General features: G+C 55.5%; 1 protein-coding gene across 10 annotated transcripts in view; it reads left to right on the top strand.

Moving 5' to 3' along the window:
• SRCIN1 (SRC kinase signaling inhibitor 1) overlaps positions 1 to 16374 on the top strand; it is a 74486-nt gene that overhangs the window by 12622 nt on the left and 45490 nt on the right. For all 10 annotated transcript variants that reach the window (XM_031657590.1, XM_031657589.1, XM_031657588.1 and 7 more), the window contains exon 2: positions 13073 to 13374. In XM_031657590.1, the coding sequence (XP_031513450.1) occupies positions 13073 to 13374 (302 nt within the window). The remainder of the gene's footprint in view (positions 1 to 13072; positions 13375 to 16374) is intronic.

Here is a 16374-nt window from a genome sequence, read left to right as displayed (position 1 = left end):
AAAGGTGGGTCCCCCAGAAGGTCTTTCAGGACTGTGGGACCCCCACTTCCAGCCTGGGTTTCTGTGATCTGGGGGTGGCTCTGCTTCCTCCCTCTCCTCCAGCCCTGGGGAATAGACTCTCCCTAAAAGGACTGGGTAGATGGCGCCCAAGATTAGCTGGGAAGGAGGATTGTTTCAGTGTTCTCTTCTTAGGGTGTAGGACAGACAGAGGGGACTTGTGGGACTCTGGCTGCATGGCTTAGATGAGTACTCACAGATGACCTGGTGGCAGAATCAGTATCTTCCTCAGGGGCAACAGGGAGTAGGGGAAAGAAGAAGGACCTGGGCTAAGCACTCCCGCAGTTGAGACCAGCCTCTTCCACTTAACTCTGACCTTGGACAAGTCACTCCTTCCTGAGCCTCAGTTTCTTCACCTGTAAAATAAGCAGTTTGCAACCTCACAAGGTGACTGTGAGAATGAAGAGGATGATGGCTGCACGAGCCCTTTCAGATCATCATGAATATGTGTGGGTGTTCAAGGGTTGTTATAATGGCTGGGTACGGTGGCTCACGCCTGTAATCCCAGCACTTAGGGAGGCCAAGGTGGGCAGATAACCTGAGGTCAGGAGTTTGAGACCAGCCTGGCCAACATAGTGAAACCTTGTCTCTAAGAATACAAAAATTAGCTGGGTGTGGTGGCACGGGCCTGTAGTCCCAGCGACTCAGGAAGCTGAGGCAGGAGAATTGCTTGAACCTGGGAGGAGGGGTTTGCAGTGAGCCGAGATTGCACCACTGCACTCCAGCCTGGGCAACAGAGCGGGACTGTCTCAAGAAAAAGAGTGGTTATCATTTCATGGCTGGTCCATATTTCCCAGGGGTTCCAGCAAGCGCGATGCTGTGTTTAAACCTCGTCACTCAAGATGGATGTGTGGATTGGAGAAGGGAGGATGGGAGTATTTGTGTCTTTCGCAGAAGGGGAGACAGTTTATTTTTCCCCTGCTTTGAAGCCTGTGCTCCACCTTCCCAGATGCTGCTCTGATGGGAGGGCTCAGGTTAGACAACAAAGAGAACTTCCACAAGATGCCCCTGGTATCTGACCAGGCCCTGGCTTCCAAAGACTGCCTGGATCCAGAGGCCAAGCAGGAGACTTGCCAAGTCTCCTACCTTCTCCAAACTGAACCAGGCTGCCTTCGCCCCATCCTCCAGAGTCTCTCGGGATACTAACGGGGTGTCCCTAGGGAGAGAGAATCATGGACTGCAGATTCGGCTGTTTGTTCTTAGCTAGCTTGCAGGGTGGCAGATAAATTAACCCATGAGGTGAGAGCTAAGACTTGGGTCCCAGCAGTTCTGTCCTTCCCCATCAGCAGAGCTGGAAGCTGGGCAAAGGCCCTCTGGCCCCCCTCGCCCTGGTGGAGGCGTTGAGCACCTATAGAGGTGGGATGAGGGCTGGAGGCACCCAGCTCCCAGAGGAGGGTCTCACTCATGACCATCATCCCGTTGGCTAAGCATTGGTCAGAGTGGGGTGGCCTTGAGGTTACTGGGCCGACTCCTCTATTTTAAGACATTGTGTAAACACCTCAGCAAGGGAGCCCCGAACCTAGCAAAGAGGAAAAGGAGCTGAAGATGTCGCCTCCATGAGGGACTCAGGATGGGCAAGTCCCCGCTGTCTTTCACCCCAAGCTGGAGATGCATCTACCTGGCACTTTAGCGGGCCCCAGATGCCCTGCATGAGCTGCGTGGACTGGCATGGCACCCTGTCCACGTGGCATCTAAGGTGGCAGAGTGGGGCACCCTGGTGGGCCCAGGTATGTAGACCCCTGCATGTAGAGTGTCATGAATATGTGTGGGTGTTCAGGAGTGGTTATCATGGCTGGGCGCAGTGGCTCACGCCTGTACGCCCAGCACTTTGGGAGGCCGAGGCAGGTGGATCACCTGAGGTCAGGTGGAGCGTGCAGGTGAGGTAGGCTGTGGCTGGACCCATGTCAGTGAGCAAGTACTGGGCAGCCAGGCGAGGTGCACAGGTTTGACATAGAAGCATGAGTGAGCAGATGTGTGTGCCTGGGCGATGTGTCTGACTGAGGGTGTGCTGGGAACCTGGAGGAACCCTGCTGTTTCTAGCGGCCGAGGGAGCTGTCTGAGTGCTAGGGTCATGGGGCTGGGACAAAGCCTCCTAGGGAGAGCCTCTCCCCATGAAAGGTGGTGTCTCTGAGAAGTATATCAAGAACATCTGGGCAAGGCTGAGTCTCCTGCCCAATACTGATGAGCCCGTTGATGAGTACTTGGTGTTGAAAATGCTTCCCTATGGGGAGGCAGGGTGGTGGGTGGGGCTTCTACCACTCACTTCCAACAGATTGGAGTCTCTTCCCCTGGAAACAAGATGCTTCCCCCTGGGCATGCTTTCAGCCAGAGGTAGCTGCAGGGTGGGGGAAAGATCCCTTTCACACACAGAGGGGCATAGCACTCAGGCTGGAGTGCCCCTTGGGGAGAAGGCGCTCTGGCAGGCTCCTCAGAATGATGGCAGAGCTGAGGACAGGTACCGGCCCCCCTCCCTTTCCACCCTCCAGTGTTCCCTCCTCCCCTCCCGCTTGGCCTGTGTTCCCCTTGGCTGTTTCTCCAAGGAGATGTGGAGCTGACAGGACACCTTCCCTGGGAGCGTGAGCAGCGGAGTTGCCACACAGGAGTTAGCTGGTTAACATAGTGCCGCGTGGGCACATGCCAGGGCTGTTCCCAGCCTTTCCAGCTCCAGCTTCAGACTGGGGGTGACATGCTGTCCTCCATATCTCTGTCCCCTTCCTTCTCGGGGAAGCCAATTAGCAGATTTTCTTTTTTTTTTTTTTTTTTGAGGCGGAGTCACCGGCTCTGTCGCCCAGGCTGGAGTGCAGTGGCGGGATCTCTGCTCACTGCAAGCTCCGCCTCCGGGTTTACGCCATTCTGCCTCAGCCTCCCGAGTAGCTGGGACTACAGGAGCCCGCCACAGCGCCCGGCTAGTTTTTGTGCATTTTTTGCAGTAGAGGCGGGGTTTCACCATCTTAGCCGGATGGTCGCCGATCTTCTGACCTCATGAATCCACCGTCGGCCTCCCAAAGTGCTGGGATTACAGGCTTGAGCCACCGCGCCCGGCCCAGATTTTCATTAGAAGTCAAAAATCACAGCCCCACAGTCCTGGGTCTGATAGAACTGCGACAGTGAGTGGAAGGAAATCGGGCTCGGGGGTGATCAGGAAAGAACTTGGCCAGCTCACCCAGGTCTGCAGTCTGCATGCCTGTTGCCTGTTATTAGCTTCTGTTTCTTCTTCTTCTTCTTCTTCTTTTTTTTTTTTTTTTAAAAAAAAAAAAAAAAAAAAAAAAAAGCAAATGAGAGGACTGAGGCTCTGAGCGTCCCCTGACCTACTCAAGGGCACATAACTAGTCAGTGGATGCAGTGGTTTTTGGTAATGTCACAGCTTTGCCTGCTGTCTGTGAGAGAGGAGGGACGGGGGGAAGAAGGGGGATTGTATCTCTGGAATTCTGGGCAAGGGGCTGACTTGCACATTTTGCAAGGACGGGGAGTCCTCTCTGAATGTGCAGCTGGGATGCCCTGCGGGGACCCTGATTTCTGTGTGGAGAGCATCCCCCTGGGCTGGGGGCATCACTGGGCCGTGGGCCCCAGCTTATCTCCCTGGCGGCCAGCCTGCTGCGGTGTTTCTGTCTTGCTGCTGATCCTTCCTAAGGAGGTTGTTAGTCTGTCCTCCTGGGGCCCGTGGCCTAGGGAGGGGCTCCCCAGGCAGCTGCTTTCTGGAAAGTGGCATCGTGGAATGGAAAAATCCTTGTCCCTGAGGGCCAGGACCCCTGGGTTCCACTTTGGGCTCTGCCTTCAGCTCCTACAGATTGGGTCAGGCTTATTCTCTGGGCCTTGGTTTCCTGCCTGGGAAAGGCATCTGGCTGGAGAGAGAGCACTGTGGTTTCCCCATCACAGTGACGGGTAAGGAGGGGGCCACCGCTTCCTGAGAGATGAGAGCTGAGGGGAGGCCCCACCTCACTGCCAGGGTCTGAGAGCTGCTGTGCTGTGTGGCCTGGGGCCCTGGGGAAGGGACAACTACAAGCAGAAGGAAGCAAGGACTCCACAGTCACGCAGAGCCAGTGCAGTTGGTGGAGGTGGCACCGAGGCCAAGCCTGGGATCCTTAAGAGTCCCCAGAACCCCATCCCACTCCTGATGTGGTTGGTGGGCCTCCTGACCCCACCCAATTCTGCCCTTCTGGGTGGAATGGCCCCTCTGCTGTCAGGAGGCCCCAGTCTAAGGGAGGAGAGGGTCCTGCTGTGGGAGTGCCCCGTTCTGTGCAAGTGGACGCCATCAGCCTGGGATGGAAGAGCTGGGCCGGGGAACGATCTGATGCCCCCCCACTCCCCGGGCGCCCACCCACAGGGAGCTTGACCCCCTCAAATCTGCTCTTCCCATGGAAAGCCCCAGCAGCTCCACCAGTAGCAGCCAGGGCCCAGGCCCCCAGCCTCACCGCTCTTCCTAGGCAGGTGTCAGTGTCTTCCCCCAGCCTGGAAGAGGTCCTTTCATTAGATTCCAACTCATTTACCAACTAAGTAACCTTCAGTAGGTTTCAAATCTGCACAAATTGGTTTGTGTTTTTCTGCCTGCACAAAGCTGTGACTGGCAATACCTCACACCCTCCCCAGCCTCCCTTCGTAGCCCCATGTCCTGTGGGCTTGTGAGCTGGTGTCTTCACCCTGAGCGCTTCCTGCCCTCCCTTCCCACCAGAGCTATACCCCAGCTCCTACCCCTGCCCAGACAGTGGGTCAGGGGCACACATGTGACAGCCTCTCAGGTCCCCAAAGTCCTCCAGGGCTCCATCATCCCCCATCCCACCTGGATGCCCAGCTTCTGTGGAGCTTGGGAAGCGGGTGGTGGGATTCCCCGGGCAGGGGGATGGAAGAACCACAGGGTCATAGGCCACAGTCCTAGTCCCCCTTCTTACCCCCACCCCTGGGGAAGGGAGTCCATGTGGTAACTCAGGTTAGGTCACTCAACCTCCCTGAGCCTCAGTTTCCCTTGCTGTATGGTGAGAAAAATCAGCCTGCTCCAGACCCTTCTCCATGGTGGCTTTATAGATCAGGGCTGGGAGGTGGGGGGGGGGCAACAGGTGTGTCACCTGCCAAGAACCACCTGACACCTCTTGCCTTGTCCATCTTCCCCTGCCCCTGTCCACTACAGTGCTCAGGAAGTGAGCAGGGCCCACGCTGGGAGGATGGCCTCAATCCCCCCTGGCCTTGACCCTCTTCTCTGTCCTCCTTGTCACCCTTGGTGGGGAGGGGAGCTGGTGTTCCTTGGAGACAACTTGCCTGGCCTTGCCCCGTGTCCCTAGTGCCCTGCCCCAGTCACCAGGAGTCTTTATTTTCTAGCCATCTCCTCCATGCCTTCAAGTCAGCTCCTTCTCCCAGGCCCTGTCTCAGGCCTTCTGTCCAGTGGGCTCCCTTCCCCCTTCCTCTTTGTCTTCCCTCCTAGTCCAGGCAGACTCTTCCTGAAGTGGAGCCTGACATTCAGGGGGTGGTGCTGGGCTGGCAGGGAGTGGAGATCACTGTGGGGAGGTGCAGAGTTTCTGGCCACCCCCCCTCCCCCGTGCCAGGAGCTAGGCAGGAGCCCCCTGTCTCCAATCCTCAGTCCAGCTGCCTCTTTCCCCCTATCGCCCTTCCCCCATCACACGCCCCCATCTCCGAGGCTGTAGTTGGAGTGACAGGGAGACTCAACAGGGCGCTGGGTATTAGCAATTTGGGGGGATATTACACAGGAATGTTTACAGAAAGGCAATTGCCCGGAAAATGACTTTGGTTGCTGTGGTATGGGGCGGAAAAGATGGTTTTAGAAAACAGACACAGATGGGCTTCTGCTCCAAGGACCCACAGCCAGCCAGCCAGCAGAGGCTGAGGGGTATGGGCACATGAGGAAGGCAGAGCCAGGGAAACCCAGGGACGGGGAGGCCGATTCCTTCACTAGCCGGGGAAGCAAAGGATCCCCTCCCCTGATCCAGGTTCCCAGAGCCTCTGTCAAGCTTGAGACATATCTGGTCCTGGTTGACCTTTGTCCTCTGGCCTCAAACCTCCAAGCACACAGTGTGCTTCCCGACTGCAGCAGGCACCAGCAGGATGGAGTTGTCAGGCACAATCGAAGGTGGCAGTGCCTCGGGGCTCCTCCTGGGTGACTTGGGCTCCTGTAGCATTGGCTGCAGAGGAGGGACTGGGGGAGCCTCATGCTGCCTCATGTGTTTGTGTGTGTGCATGGGTGTGGCCTAAGGCAGGTCCTCCACCCTTCCAGCTGTCTTCACACTTCTCTCCTGCTGCCCTGCGTAGCCCCATGTCCTGTGGGCTTGTGAGCTGGTGTCTTCACCCTGAGCACTTCCTGCCCTCCCTTCCCACCAGGGCTATACCCCAGCTCCTACCCCTGCCCAGACAGTGGGTCAGGGGCACACATGTGACAGCCTCTCAGGTCCCCAAGTGAGGGGTTTTGTCCAGCCTCCTGATCTCCACAGAGAGGGTTACAGGGACCTGATTTCCAGATCTTGATCTTGGGCCTGGGGAGGACTCATGTCAGGGGCCCCAGAGAATCCTCTTCTCCCTTTCCTGAGCTGGTGGCTGGCTTCGCTCTTCCTCTACTTTGTCCCTTTGCCTCTCTCCTTCCTTCTCCCTCCCTCTCCTCTCCTCTCCCTGTTCTCCTCCTCTGCAGATGACGTCATGTGTGCATGTTGCCCAGGGGTGGCCAGAGGACAGAGTAGAGGGTTACATCTGGGGTAAAGATGCCAGTTGGGGACCGGCTTGGTGGCTTATGACATGGTGTCACTAAGATGTTGGGATCTTAATTCTCCTAATGAGTTACAGTGATCTCATATAAAGAATGTGGTGGAGGATAAAAATAAATGAGGCTCATAAATAAACGTGGAATTTGGATTGTTCGAACAAATGACAACCTCACTCTTCCCAAGCACCTGTGCTGTCCTCCCAGCCGGCCACTGGGGGGCGCCCGCCACTTCCCGGCCACCCCAGCCTCAGGCCACTTTCACCTTCCACGTTTCCCAGGCTGGGCAGGCTGAGCCCGGGGTGGCAGAACCCGCCTTCCTCACCCTGCCCTTCCCCTCATTCAGATTCTGGATTTCGCCAGTTCTCGGCATCTTCCTTGTGGCTTGAATCTCAGACTCAAAAAATTTAGTCAGCCTTGCACACTGAGGTTCCTTGGAGAAAAGAGAAGCCCTGAGCCCCTCCCTTATGTCTCTGGCTTCCCCAACCCCATCCCTGGGTTGCGGGGAACCTTCAGCTCGACGCCCCTCCCCCAGGGTACCCTAGCCTTGCTTCCCTTCCCCCAGAGTTCCCTGTCTCCGTCTCTCTCTATCGCAATCCCCCATCCCTCTCCCAGGAGAACCCAGCCCTGCTTAAGACCCCTGCCCGGGTCTCACGCCCTTCCTGCCTGGAACAGGATGCATTGATCTGTGCAGGGCTGGCCGGTGCCTGGATCTGCTTGCTAGATTGGAATCGATCCCTGTGTCTTTTCCCTGGGCTGCTCAGGTTCAAGGAAAATCAGGGCCACTCCCAGGACTTGCTGGTGGCTGGAACAGGCGTAGGGGTAACAGGGAGGTCAGGCTGCTACGGCCCAACAAGCCCATTGCTGCTCAGGAATGTCTTTCATTGAAAACAACCTACTTTCGCCCCGCGCGGTGGCTCACGCCTGTAATCCCTGCACTTTGGGAGGCAGAGGTGGGTGGATCACCTGAGGTCAGGCGTCGGAGACCAGCCTGGCCAACATGGTGAAACCCCGTCTCTACTAAAAATACAAAAATTCGCTGGGCATGGTGGTGGGCGCCTGTAATCCCAGCTACTCAGAAGGCTGAGGCAGGAGAATGGCTTGAACCCAGGTGGCAGAGGTTGCAGTGAGCCAAGATCACACCATTGCACTCCAGTGGGCCATAGAATGAAACTCCGTCTCAAAAAAAAAAAAAAAAAAAAAAAAAAGAAAAGAAAACAACCGGTTTTCTCCACCATTGTCTTGCCAGCCTCTCACTCTGTGCCCAAAGGCAGAGTTTAGACATTAACATCCCCATTTTACAAATTAGGTTCTTAGGCTCTGAAAGGGAAGAGATTTGTAGACTGAATAAATACCTAAATTAATGAGGCTGGGTGTGGTGGCTCATGCCTGTAATCCCAGCACTTTGGGAGGCTGAGGTGGGTGGATGGCTTGAGCTCAGGAGGTGGAGACCAGCCTGGGCAACATGGCAAAACCCCATCTCTACAAAACAAAACAGACCCCCAAAATAAGTTGGGCATGGTGGCACGTGCCTGTAGTCCCAGCTACTCAAGAGACTGAGACTGGAGGATAGCTTGAAGCCAGGAGGTCGAGGCTGCACTTAGCCATAATCTCGCCACTGCACTCCAGCCTGGGCAACAGAGTGAGACCCTGTCTCAAAAATAAATAAATGGATAGCCTGGGATCTCAGAAAAGTTGCTAAGACACCCAGGGTGTCTCTGGCCTGGGTTTTTCTCTCCCAACGTTCTGATTTCAAGTGCCTAGCCTGCTGAAAGAGTTAAAATCATTCCTGAGTCTTCAGAGCCCCCCAGAAGGCTGGTCACTGACTTCCCTCTCCTAAGGACAGGATGTTCCCCCACCCTCAACCAGAAGCCCAGGTTCATCCTCCCAGCTCAGCTGGGGCCCTGCAGAAAGAAGTTAAATCAATACAAAGTAGGAAGCCAGGACAGCTAGGCTACCCAGGCACTCCCTTCTCCCTGAGCCTCAGTTTACTTTTTTTGTTATATAAAAGCCAAGGATCTCAAAGGTTCTTAAACAGATTCTAAAGCTTTTCACATCAAAGCTCCTCCTTGCCACCGCCCCTCAGAGAGAGCAGAGCATCTCTTCTACCCCCTCCCCTCTTTCTGCCACCCCTTAGTATCTAGCTCCTGCCCACCTCACCCCAATGGCCCCAATGCCAGAGCACCTGAGGGCTGAGCGGCGGCCTGGAGGAGGCAGTGAGGGGTAGTCCCTGCTCCCCTGTCTGTGTAGGCTGCTCAGCAGCCCCTCCCCACTGCCAACTGTTAGATTTGTGGGACTGCAGTCATAAAGTGCAGCTGTGAGCTCCATGCCCTACCCTCTGCCTGCTCCAGCAGCTGGGAGCTGGGACCCCTCCCTGCCATAATCTGCCTGGGAAAACTGGGTGACCTGGGGACCCTCCCACTCCACAGTCACCACCCATCTCAGACTGGTACACTGTTTGCTCCACTCTAGACACACTGAGAACCCCCAGGAGGTAGGGAAGGAGGTGCTGGCATAAAGAGGGGGTAAGAGAGGGGATGAGGAGCTCTTTTGGCTCCAGGAAGGAAGCAGCTGGGAGATGATAATTGGAGACCTGTCCCAATGTTGTCCTGAGCCCTAGGAGGGCAGAGGAGCCTGGCTCTCTGGCATAAAGGGGAGGGGTCCTTCTGGCTCAGGCAGGACTAGGCCTGAACTGTGGAGCTGGATTCCAGCAGCAATGCCATGGCAGAATCTACAAGGCCTGGGCAAAGGGAAGGCTCTTGGCCTCAGAAGGTCCCCTCCTTCTCACTTGTACCCAATGGGCTGCAGACCTCTGGCTGGTGTTGAGGGTGAGTGGAGGAGGAGGAAGGTCAGGGGTTACTGGAGGCAACCCTCTGACTTTGGTTGGAACTATTTCTCCAGTGCCCAGGGAACCCCCAGCCTTCTCCTGGAGGCATTATTCAGGCCACTCTCCTTCAGCCACACTTCTGGCCACTGTGGGTTGCCACAAGTACTTCAAGGGCAGGGACTGGGCCCTTGGGAAGATGGCCCCAGTGTCCCCAGTCTCACTTAGTCAGGGGTTGTTTCACAAATGGCCATCATATCAGGAAACCTTTTGTACTGTACTAATGCAATATATATTTTTGTGGCTGGGCGCGGCGGCTCAAGCTTGTAATTCCAGCACTTTGGGAGGCTGAGACGGGCGGATCATGAGGTCAGGAGATCGAGACCATCCTGGCTAACACGGTGAAACCCCATCTCTACTAAAAAAAATACAAAAAACTAGCCAGGCGTGGTGGCGGGTGCCTGTAGTCCCAGCTACTTGGGAGGCTGAGGCAGGAGAATGGCGTAAACCTGGGAGGTGAAGCTTGCAGTGAGCTGAGATCCAGCCACTGCACTCCAGCCTGGACGACAGAGTGAGACTCCATCTCAAAAAAAAAAAAAATATATATATATATATATATTTATTTATATATATTTAGATATATATATTTATATATATATATAAAGATATATATATCTTTTTGTTATCTTTTTGTTAGCCCACTTTGAACTTCAAATTTACTTAAAAGGAAACTTTATTTCACTACTATCCCAAGGAACTATATCCATGAAATAACTGGTTTGACCTTATAGTTGGGGCTTTTTCTAATCCTTATGAAAAATAAAGGTATTAAAAAAAAAAAAAAAAGAGCTGGGTGTGGTGGCTCACACTTTTTTTTTTTTTTTTTTTTGAGGCAGAGTCTCACACTGTCTCCCAGGTTGGAGTGCAGTGGCACAACCTCGACTCACTGCAACTTCTGCCTCCCAGGTTCAAGCAATTCTCCTGCCTCAGCCTTCCAAGTGGCTGAGATTATAGGCATCCGCTATCATGCCCAGCTAATTTTTTGTATTTTTAGTAGAGACGGGGTTTCACTATGATGGTCAGGCTGGTCTCGAACTCCTGACCTCGTGATCCACCTGCCTCGGCCTCCCAAAGTGCTGGAATTACAGGCATGAGTCACTGTGCCCGGTCTGTGGCTCACACTTTTAATCTCAGCACTTCGGGAGGCCAAGGTGGCAGAATCACTTGAGCCCAGGAGGTTGAGACCAGCCTGGGCAACATAGCAAGACCCCATCTCTAAAAAAAGGAAAAAATTCACTGGGCATGGTGGCATGCACCTGTAGTTCCAGCTGCTTGGGAGGCTGAAGTGGGAGGATCTCTTGAACCCAGGAACTTGAAGCTGCAGTGAGCTATGATCACATCATTGCACTTCAAGCTGAGTGCCAGAGTGAGACCCTGTCCCCCCAAAAAAAGAAAAAGTAAGGAAGGAAGAGAAGACATAAAATAATGTTCTTCCCAAAGTCATCTCTCATGTACTTGGACCTTAGTTTGGGGAGCACAACAGAGGATGGTGACCACGGTGAGAGGGACCACCCCAGATCCAGGGCCATCATGGGGATAGCAGCAGGTCAGTGAGGAAGTCCACACATGCCATGTGGTGCTGTCAGTGTTCACTCAAGAAACAGTCATCGCGGAGAGTGTGGTGGCACATACGTAACAAATATTGAAATCAAATCAGACCTCTACCATTCAGTGTTGCTTTGGGCTTGTCAGTGGACTTCTTTGAGTCTCGGTAGCCGTTTCTGAAATGGAGACCATAATAACACCCCCCTGATGGGGTGTAGGGAGGCACGCAGCCATGAGGCAGGTGGTCAGCCCCTGGTGAGCTGCGGCTCTCATGCCCATGGGAGCCCTTCTTCCCTTGGTTCGGTGCAAGGTGCTGGGTTCTCGCAGACTCTGTGCCCCTGATGGACACACCCCAACACACCCAGGGAGGGGTGTGTGTGTGTGTGTGTGTGTGTTGGGGGCAGGTGGCTTTTCTTGAAACCTGGCTGAATCTCCTCTTTCCTCTGTGGCTGGGCAGGGGGTGGCAGACCTGGCAGCTGTCCACAGACCTCCTGACAGTGGATGCTTGGTGGGAGGAGGCTTGTGGCAAACCTGGCTGGTTTCCAGCATTTCCAGCCGGGTCCCCTGTTGCCTTGGTCTGCCCTTGGAGGAGCCCTGTGAGTCAGGCCACACAGCGGGCAGGAGTGCATGTGTCTGCTGCAGCGCCTCATACCCCAGTCCGAGGCCACACTTGGAGTGCTGCTTTGGGGCTGGTGGATTGTGGGGCTGGTGGATTGTGGGGCTGGGGTGTGCATGAGAGGCTGTGCTTGTCTCCTTGTGGACTGACTTCTGAGGGGCACAAATCTATGCTTTATGCCCAGGAATATGGCTGAGGTAGGCCCCCAGCAACTTCTTCCACCCCCAAGGGCATGGGTGACCTCTGGAACCCCTGGCCACTGGTCGTTGAGGCTGGAGAGTGCGGGCCAGCAGGGTGACCTCAGGGCTGGTGGGCATTTGGGAAGGGGATTCAGAGTTCCGCGTGGGACCTCAACCCCCCGGCCTTCTCTTTCTTTCGCTTCTGTGCTGTCCTTTGTCCGCTGTCCGTCTCTTATGGGTCTTAAGCTTGTGTCTGTGTCAGGAGGAGAGACTGAAGAAGGGAGGGGAGAGGTGGGGGGAAAGTCCCTGGGAAGGACTTCAGCTGTTCTGTCTGCTTCCTTTCTCCTTTAAGTTTGTTCCAAATCCATCTCTCACTGTCCTCTCTGTGCCCAGCCTCTCCTGTCTGTCTATCTGTCTGTCTCTGGGGAGGGAAGGGAAAAGGGGTCCCACTGCCCCAGACCCTGGGCTTCCATCTCCATGGGAAACCTCAGAGCGATTTTTGCCTTCATTCTCCCCATGTGTTCCCTCCCGCCCTGGCCCTTTTTCCAGCCGGCCCCCAGCCTTGAGAATAAGTATGTCCTGGACATATGCTAGTCTGAGGGAGGAGTCAGGGCTCCCCCTACCCAACCTCGAAGGAAGACTACGAGCTCCTTTTCACGTCTTTTAGGGAGCATCTAAAAAGCACCCCTTCTTCCTTCACCTGCTGACACCAGCTTTAGGAGGAGAGGGGGTTGTGTGGCTGGAGAGGGTCTCAGGATACCTTCTACCCCTTTCATCCAAGCCCCCTCCCCTTGGCCTCAAAGGGCGGTACTCTCCCCGCGGTCATTACGGCTCCAAACCCACGGAGGAACAGGAAGTATCCAGCCCTTGTTCCTCACCCCTCCCTGGGGCCGTGGGCTTACTTTCCACGCCATTCACCCACCTCCCCCTTCAGTCCCTAGTGGGGTGCCGGGCAGCCTCTGCCTCGCGCCAGACGCCTCTCCACTCTCCTTAGTCCCAGGCCCCGCCCTTCCCCGCAGGGACCCCCGGTGGGGGATGGGCAGCCCCAGGCCGGGCGCGCTGTGACCCCGCCATGCCCCTCTCACCTCTCGCAGATCCGGAGCGGAGCAGCCCCCCCATGCTGTCTGCGGACGATGCCGAGTACCCGCGGGAGTACCGGACCCTGGGGGGCGGGGGCGGCGGGGGCAGCGGGGGCCGGCGCTTCTCCAACGTGGGGCTGGTGCACACGTCCGAGCGGCGGCACACAGTGATCGCGGCCCAGAGTCTGGAGGCGCTCAGCGGCCTCCAGAAGGCGGACGCCGACCGCAAGCGTGATGCTTTCATGGACCACCTGAAGAGCAAATACCCGCAGCACGCCCTGGCCCTGCGAGGCCAGCAGGACAGGATGCGAGAGCAGGTGAGTGGGCTCCCGGCTGCGGCTGCGGCCGCGGCCAGCGGGCAGGGGAGGGGGTCTGACCCCGTGCTCCATGCCCCCAGGCTCATTCCAACTCTGGGAGGCATCTGGAGCAGAGAGAGAAGGGGAGGAGTTGGGGAGCTGTCCCTCGGGGCAGTGGCTCCGGTTGGCCTTTTCTGGAGCCTGGGAAGGAAAGGGGTGGGGGCTTGGCCTCCAGACCTCTGCCTGCAGTCCGGAAATTGAGAGCATGTGATGGGGCAGAGAGAGCCCAGCCTCTTTAACTCAGGCTGTTTGGGCAGAACTCTTCTGGGAGGAAAGGAGAGGAGGATAGCCTTGGGGACTTGTTCTGTGCCCGAGAGAGTCCATCCTGTGGTGCAGATGAAATGCTGGCCAGGGTCGTCGGCAGCTCTGTGATATGGACTCTAAGAGAGGATCGGGCCTTGAGAGCCTCAGTGAGCTGCGTCCGATGTGTCCCCAGTCCCTGCAGCCTGCAGGAATGGAGCCCAGAACTGGAGCCTTTGACCTCTTTCCTCCCTGTTCCACCCCATGGCTTGCTGGGTGACTTGGAGCTGGAGGCCTCCTCTCTCTGTGCCTGGGTATCTCTCCTGCCATCAGTAGGGCTTAGAGAGGAGACACAGCACCTCTCTCTGGACCAGGACCTGTCTCCTTCTATAGCGGGTGGGATGGTTCCTTTTTAAACCTCCCCCAGAACCTCGGGGTCCTGAATGCATCTCTCCACCCAAGTATGAGCTTCTTGTCTGTAAGAACATGCTTTCTGGGTCTAGCAGCCTGTGTACAGTTCTGCATTGGTGAGGCGCCTGCATGGTTGATGCATATTGGCTTCTGAGACTCAGCCATTGTCCCCCTGGGTAAAGGAACTGGGGGGAGGGATGCACATCCCATCAGCAGCCTTTCAGTCAAACCTGGGGTTGCGTCAGTCCCTGTCTCCCTTTTCCGGGTTCTACTGGATGTAATTGAGGATAGGGAGGAGTGTCTCCACTCCCATCCTCACTGCAGGGAACAAGACACATTGGCACATTTCTGGTACCTTATCTGCCCCCTAGTGCCACTTCCAGTTCTGTCTGGCTTTTGCCTTTTCCCAGCTCCAAAGTCCTTCTGGGAGCAGGATGCAGATCAGGATTAGAGAGAGTTGAAGATGCAGATGTGGCCCTCACCCTCAGGGAGCCCCTCTCATTGGGTTCCTGCTGTGTGCACTGGCTTGAGGAGAAGGGCAGGGGCATTTGTCATCTAGCTGGGGAGGGGAACAGTCAGTTGGGAGGCGGTTTAGAGGAGGAAAGATCATAGGCAGGCCTGATCAGGGAAAGCTTCCTGCAGGAGGAGGTATCTAAACTGGGCTTAGAAAGATGAAAAGCAGGTCGGGCGCCGTGGCCTGCCTCCTGTAATCCCAGCACTTTGGGAGGCCGCAGACGGGCTGGATCACGCAGGTCAGAGATCGAGACCTCATCCTGGCTAACGCGGTGAAACCCCGTCTCTACTAAAAATACAAAAACTAGCCGGGCGGTGGGTGGTGCTCGTAGTCCCAGCTACCGAGGCTGAGGCAGGAGAATGGCTGAAAAACCCGGGAGGCTGGAGCTTGGCAATGAGCTGAGATCCCACACCGTGACTCCAGCCTGGCGACACAGATCTCGCCTCAAAAAAAAAAACAAAAAAACAAAACAAAAAACTAGCCGGGTGACCCTGGTGTGCTTGCAGTCCCAGCTACTGGGAGGCTGAGGCAGGAGAATGGCATGGGACCCGGGAGGCGGAGCTTGCAGTGAGCTGAGATCCGTGCCACTGCACTCCAGCCTGGCGCGACAGATGGAGACCTCGCCTCAAAAAAAAAAAAAAAAGAAAGATGAAAAAGCATTTGCACAGGGCCTAGAGGAAAAGAATGTTGTTTTAGGAGTGGTGGGGGGTGTGGCATGGGCATAGGCCTGAGTTCATTTGGGAACTGGCCCAGAGGTCCAACTGGCTGGCAAGAAGGCTCAGGTGGGAAGTAGTGGGATGTGTGGGAAATGAAAAAGTGGCATGGTGGAAGTAGATGTATGGATGGTGGAGGGAGAAGGAAGGAGGGGAAGGAGAAGAGGGAAGAGTGGAATGGATGGAAGTGGATGGACAGAAGGAAGAAGACCAGTGGCCCAGCAACAAGGTAATGGGGGAGAGGAATATATGGAGACGGGTTTGAGTAGTGGGTAGGGCATTCTTGGGGATGCTCTTAAGGCACCAAATGCACCACTCAGGACTCCAGAGAGGCCGCAGCTTCAGGAGGAGAGAGTTGAGCACGGTCACAGCAGATACGAAGTGGACCTGGGAGGCTGAGTGGCCATCAGGGAGGAATGGGGTCTAAGAAGAGAGAAAGCCCATGATGTTTGGGGAAAGGGGACCAGGAATGTTCTACATCCACGAGGAAGTCCCAGGGGAAAAAAGGCGCCTGGACAAGGGGCCAGCAGGAGGGTGACCAGCCCTTCAGACGTCCAAAAGGATGGGGAGAGAGAAACAGACATTGCGACTGACAGGGATCTGTGGGCGCAGAGGGTATTGAGAGCTTGTGTCTTGTGGTGTGGTAAAGTAATGGTCAATTTCAGGGGTTAGGAAGACTGGGGTTGGTAAAGGATCAGGAGCCCCAGCTACAGACTTACTTTGGGGAGATTGGGCCAAGAAAAGGATGAAAACAGCTGGGTGGAACTTCCAGGGGCAGCAGGCCTGGGAGAGAAGGTATGTCTAAGGGCCTCCTATGTTCTAACATGTTCACCAGCACAGAGTGTGGAACTCAGTAAATACTTAGGAAATGAATCAAAGCCCAGCCACCCTCAAATTCATTCCTTTCTTCTTTCACTCATTCGTTTCCCCACTTAGAGTGTAAGTGGGTAGGATCTATGGCCCATTCACTTGCAATGGAATGCTTGGTGCCTAAGCATGGTGCCAGCTCAGGCAGTGTTTGTGGAATGAATGAGAGAATGAGGGAGGAATGAATCTGAGGATGCCAAGGGGAAAGAAGGCCAT

The sequence above is a fragment of the Papio anubis genome, chromosome 17 (genome assembly GCF_008728515.1).
Source record: "Papio anubis isolate 15944 chromosome 17, Panubis1.0, whole genome shotgun sequence".
Classification (NCBI taxonomy): domain Eukaryota; kingdom Metazoa; phylum Chordata; class Mammalia; order Primates; family Cercopithecidae; genus Papio; species Papio anubis.
This window is presented reverse-complemented; position numbering and strand designations above follow the sequence as displayed.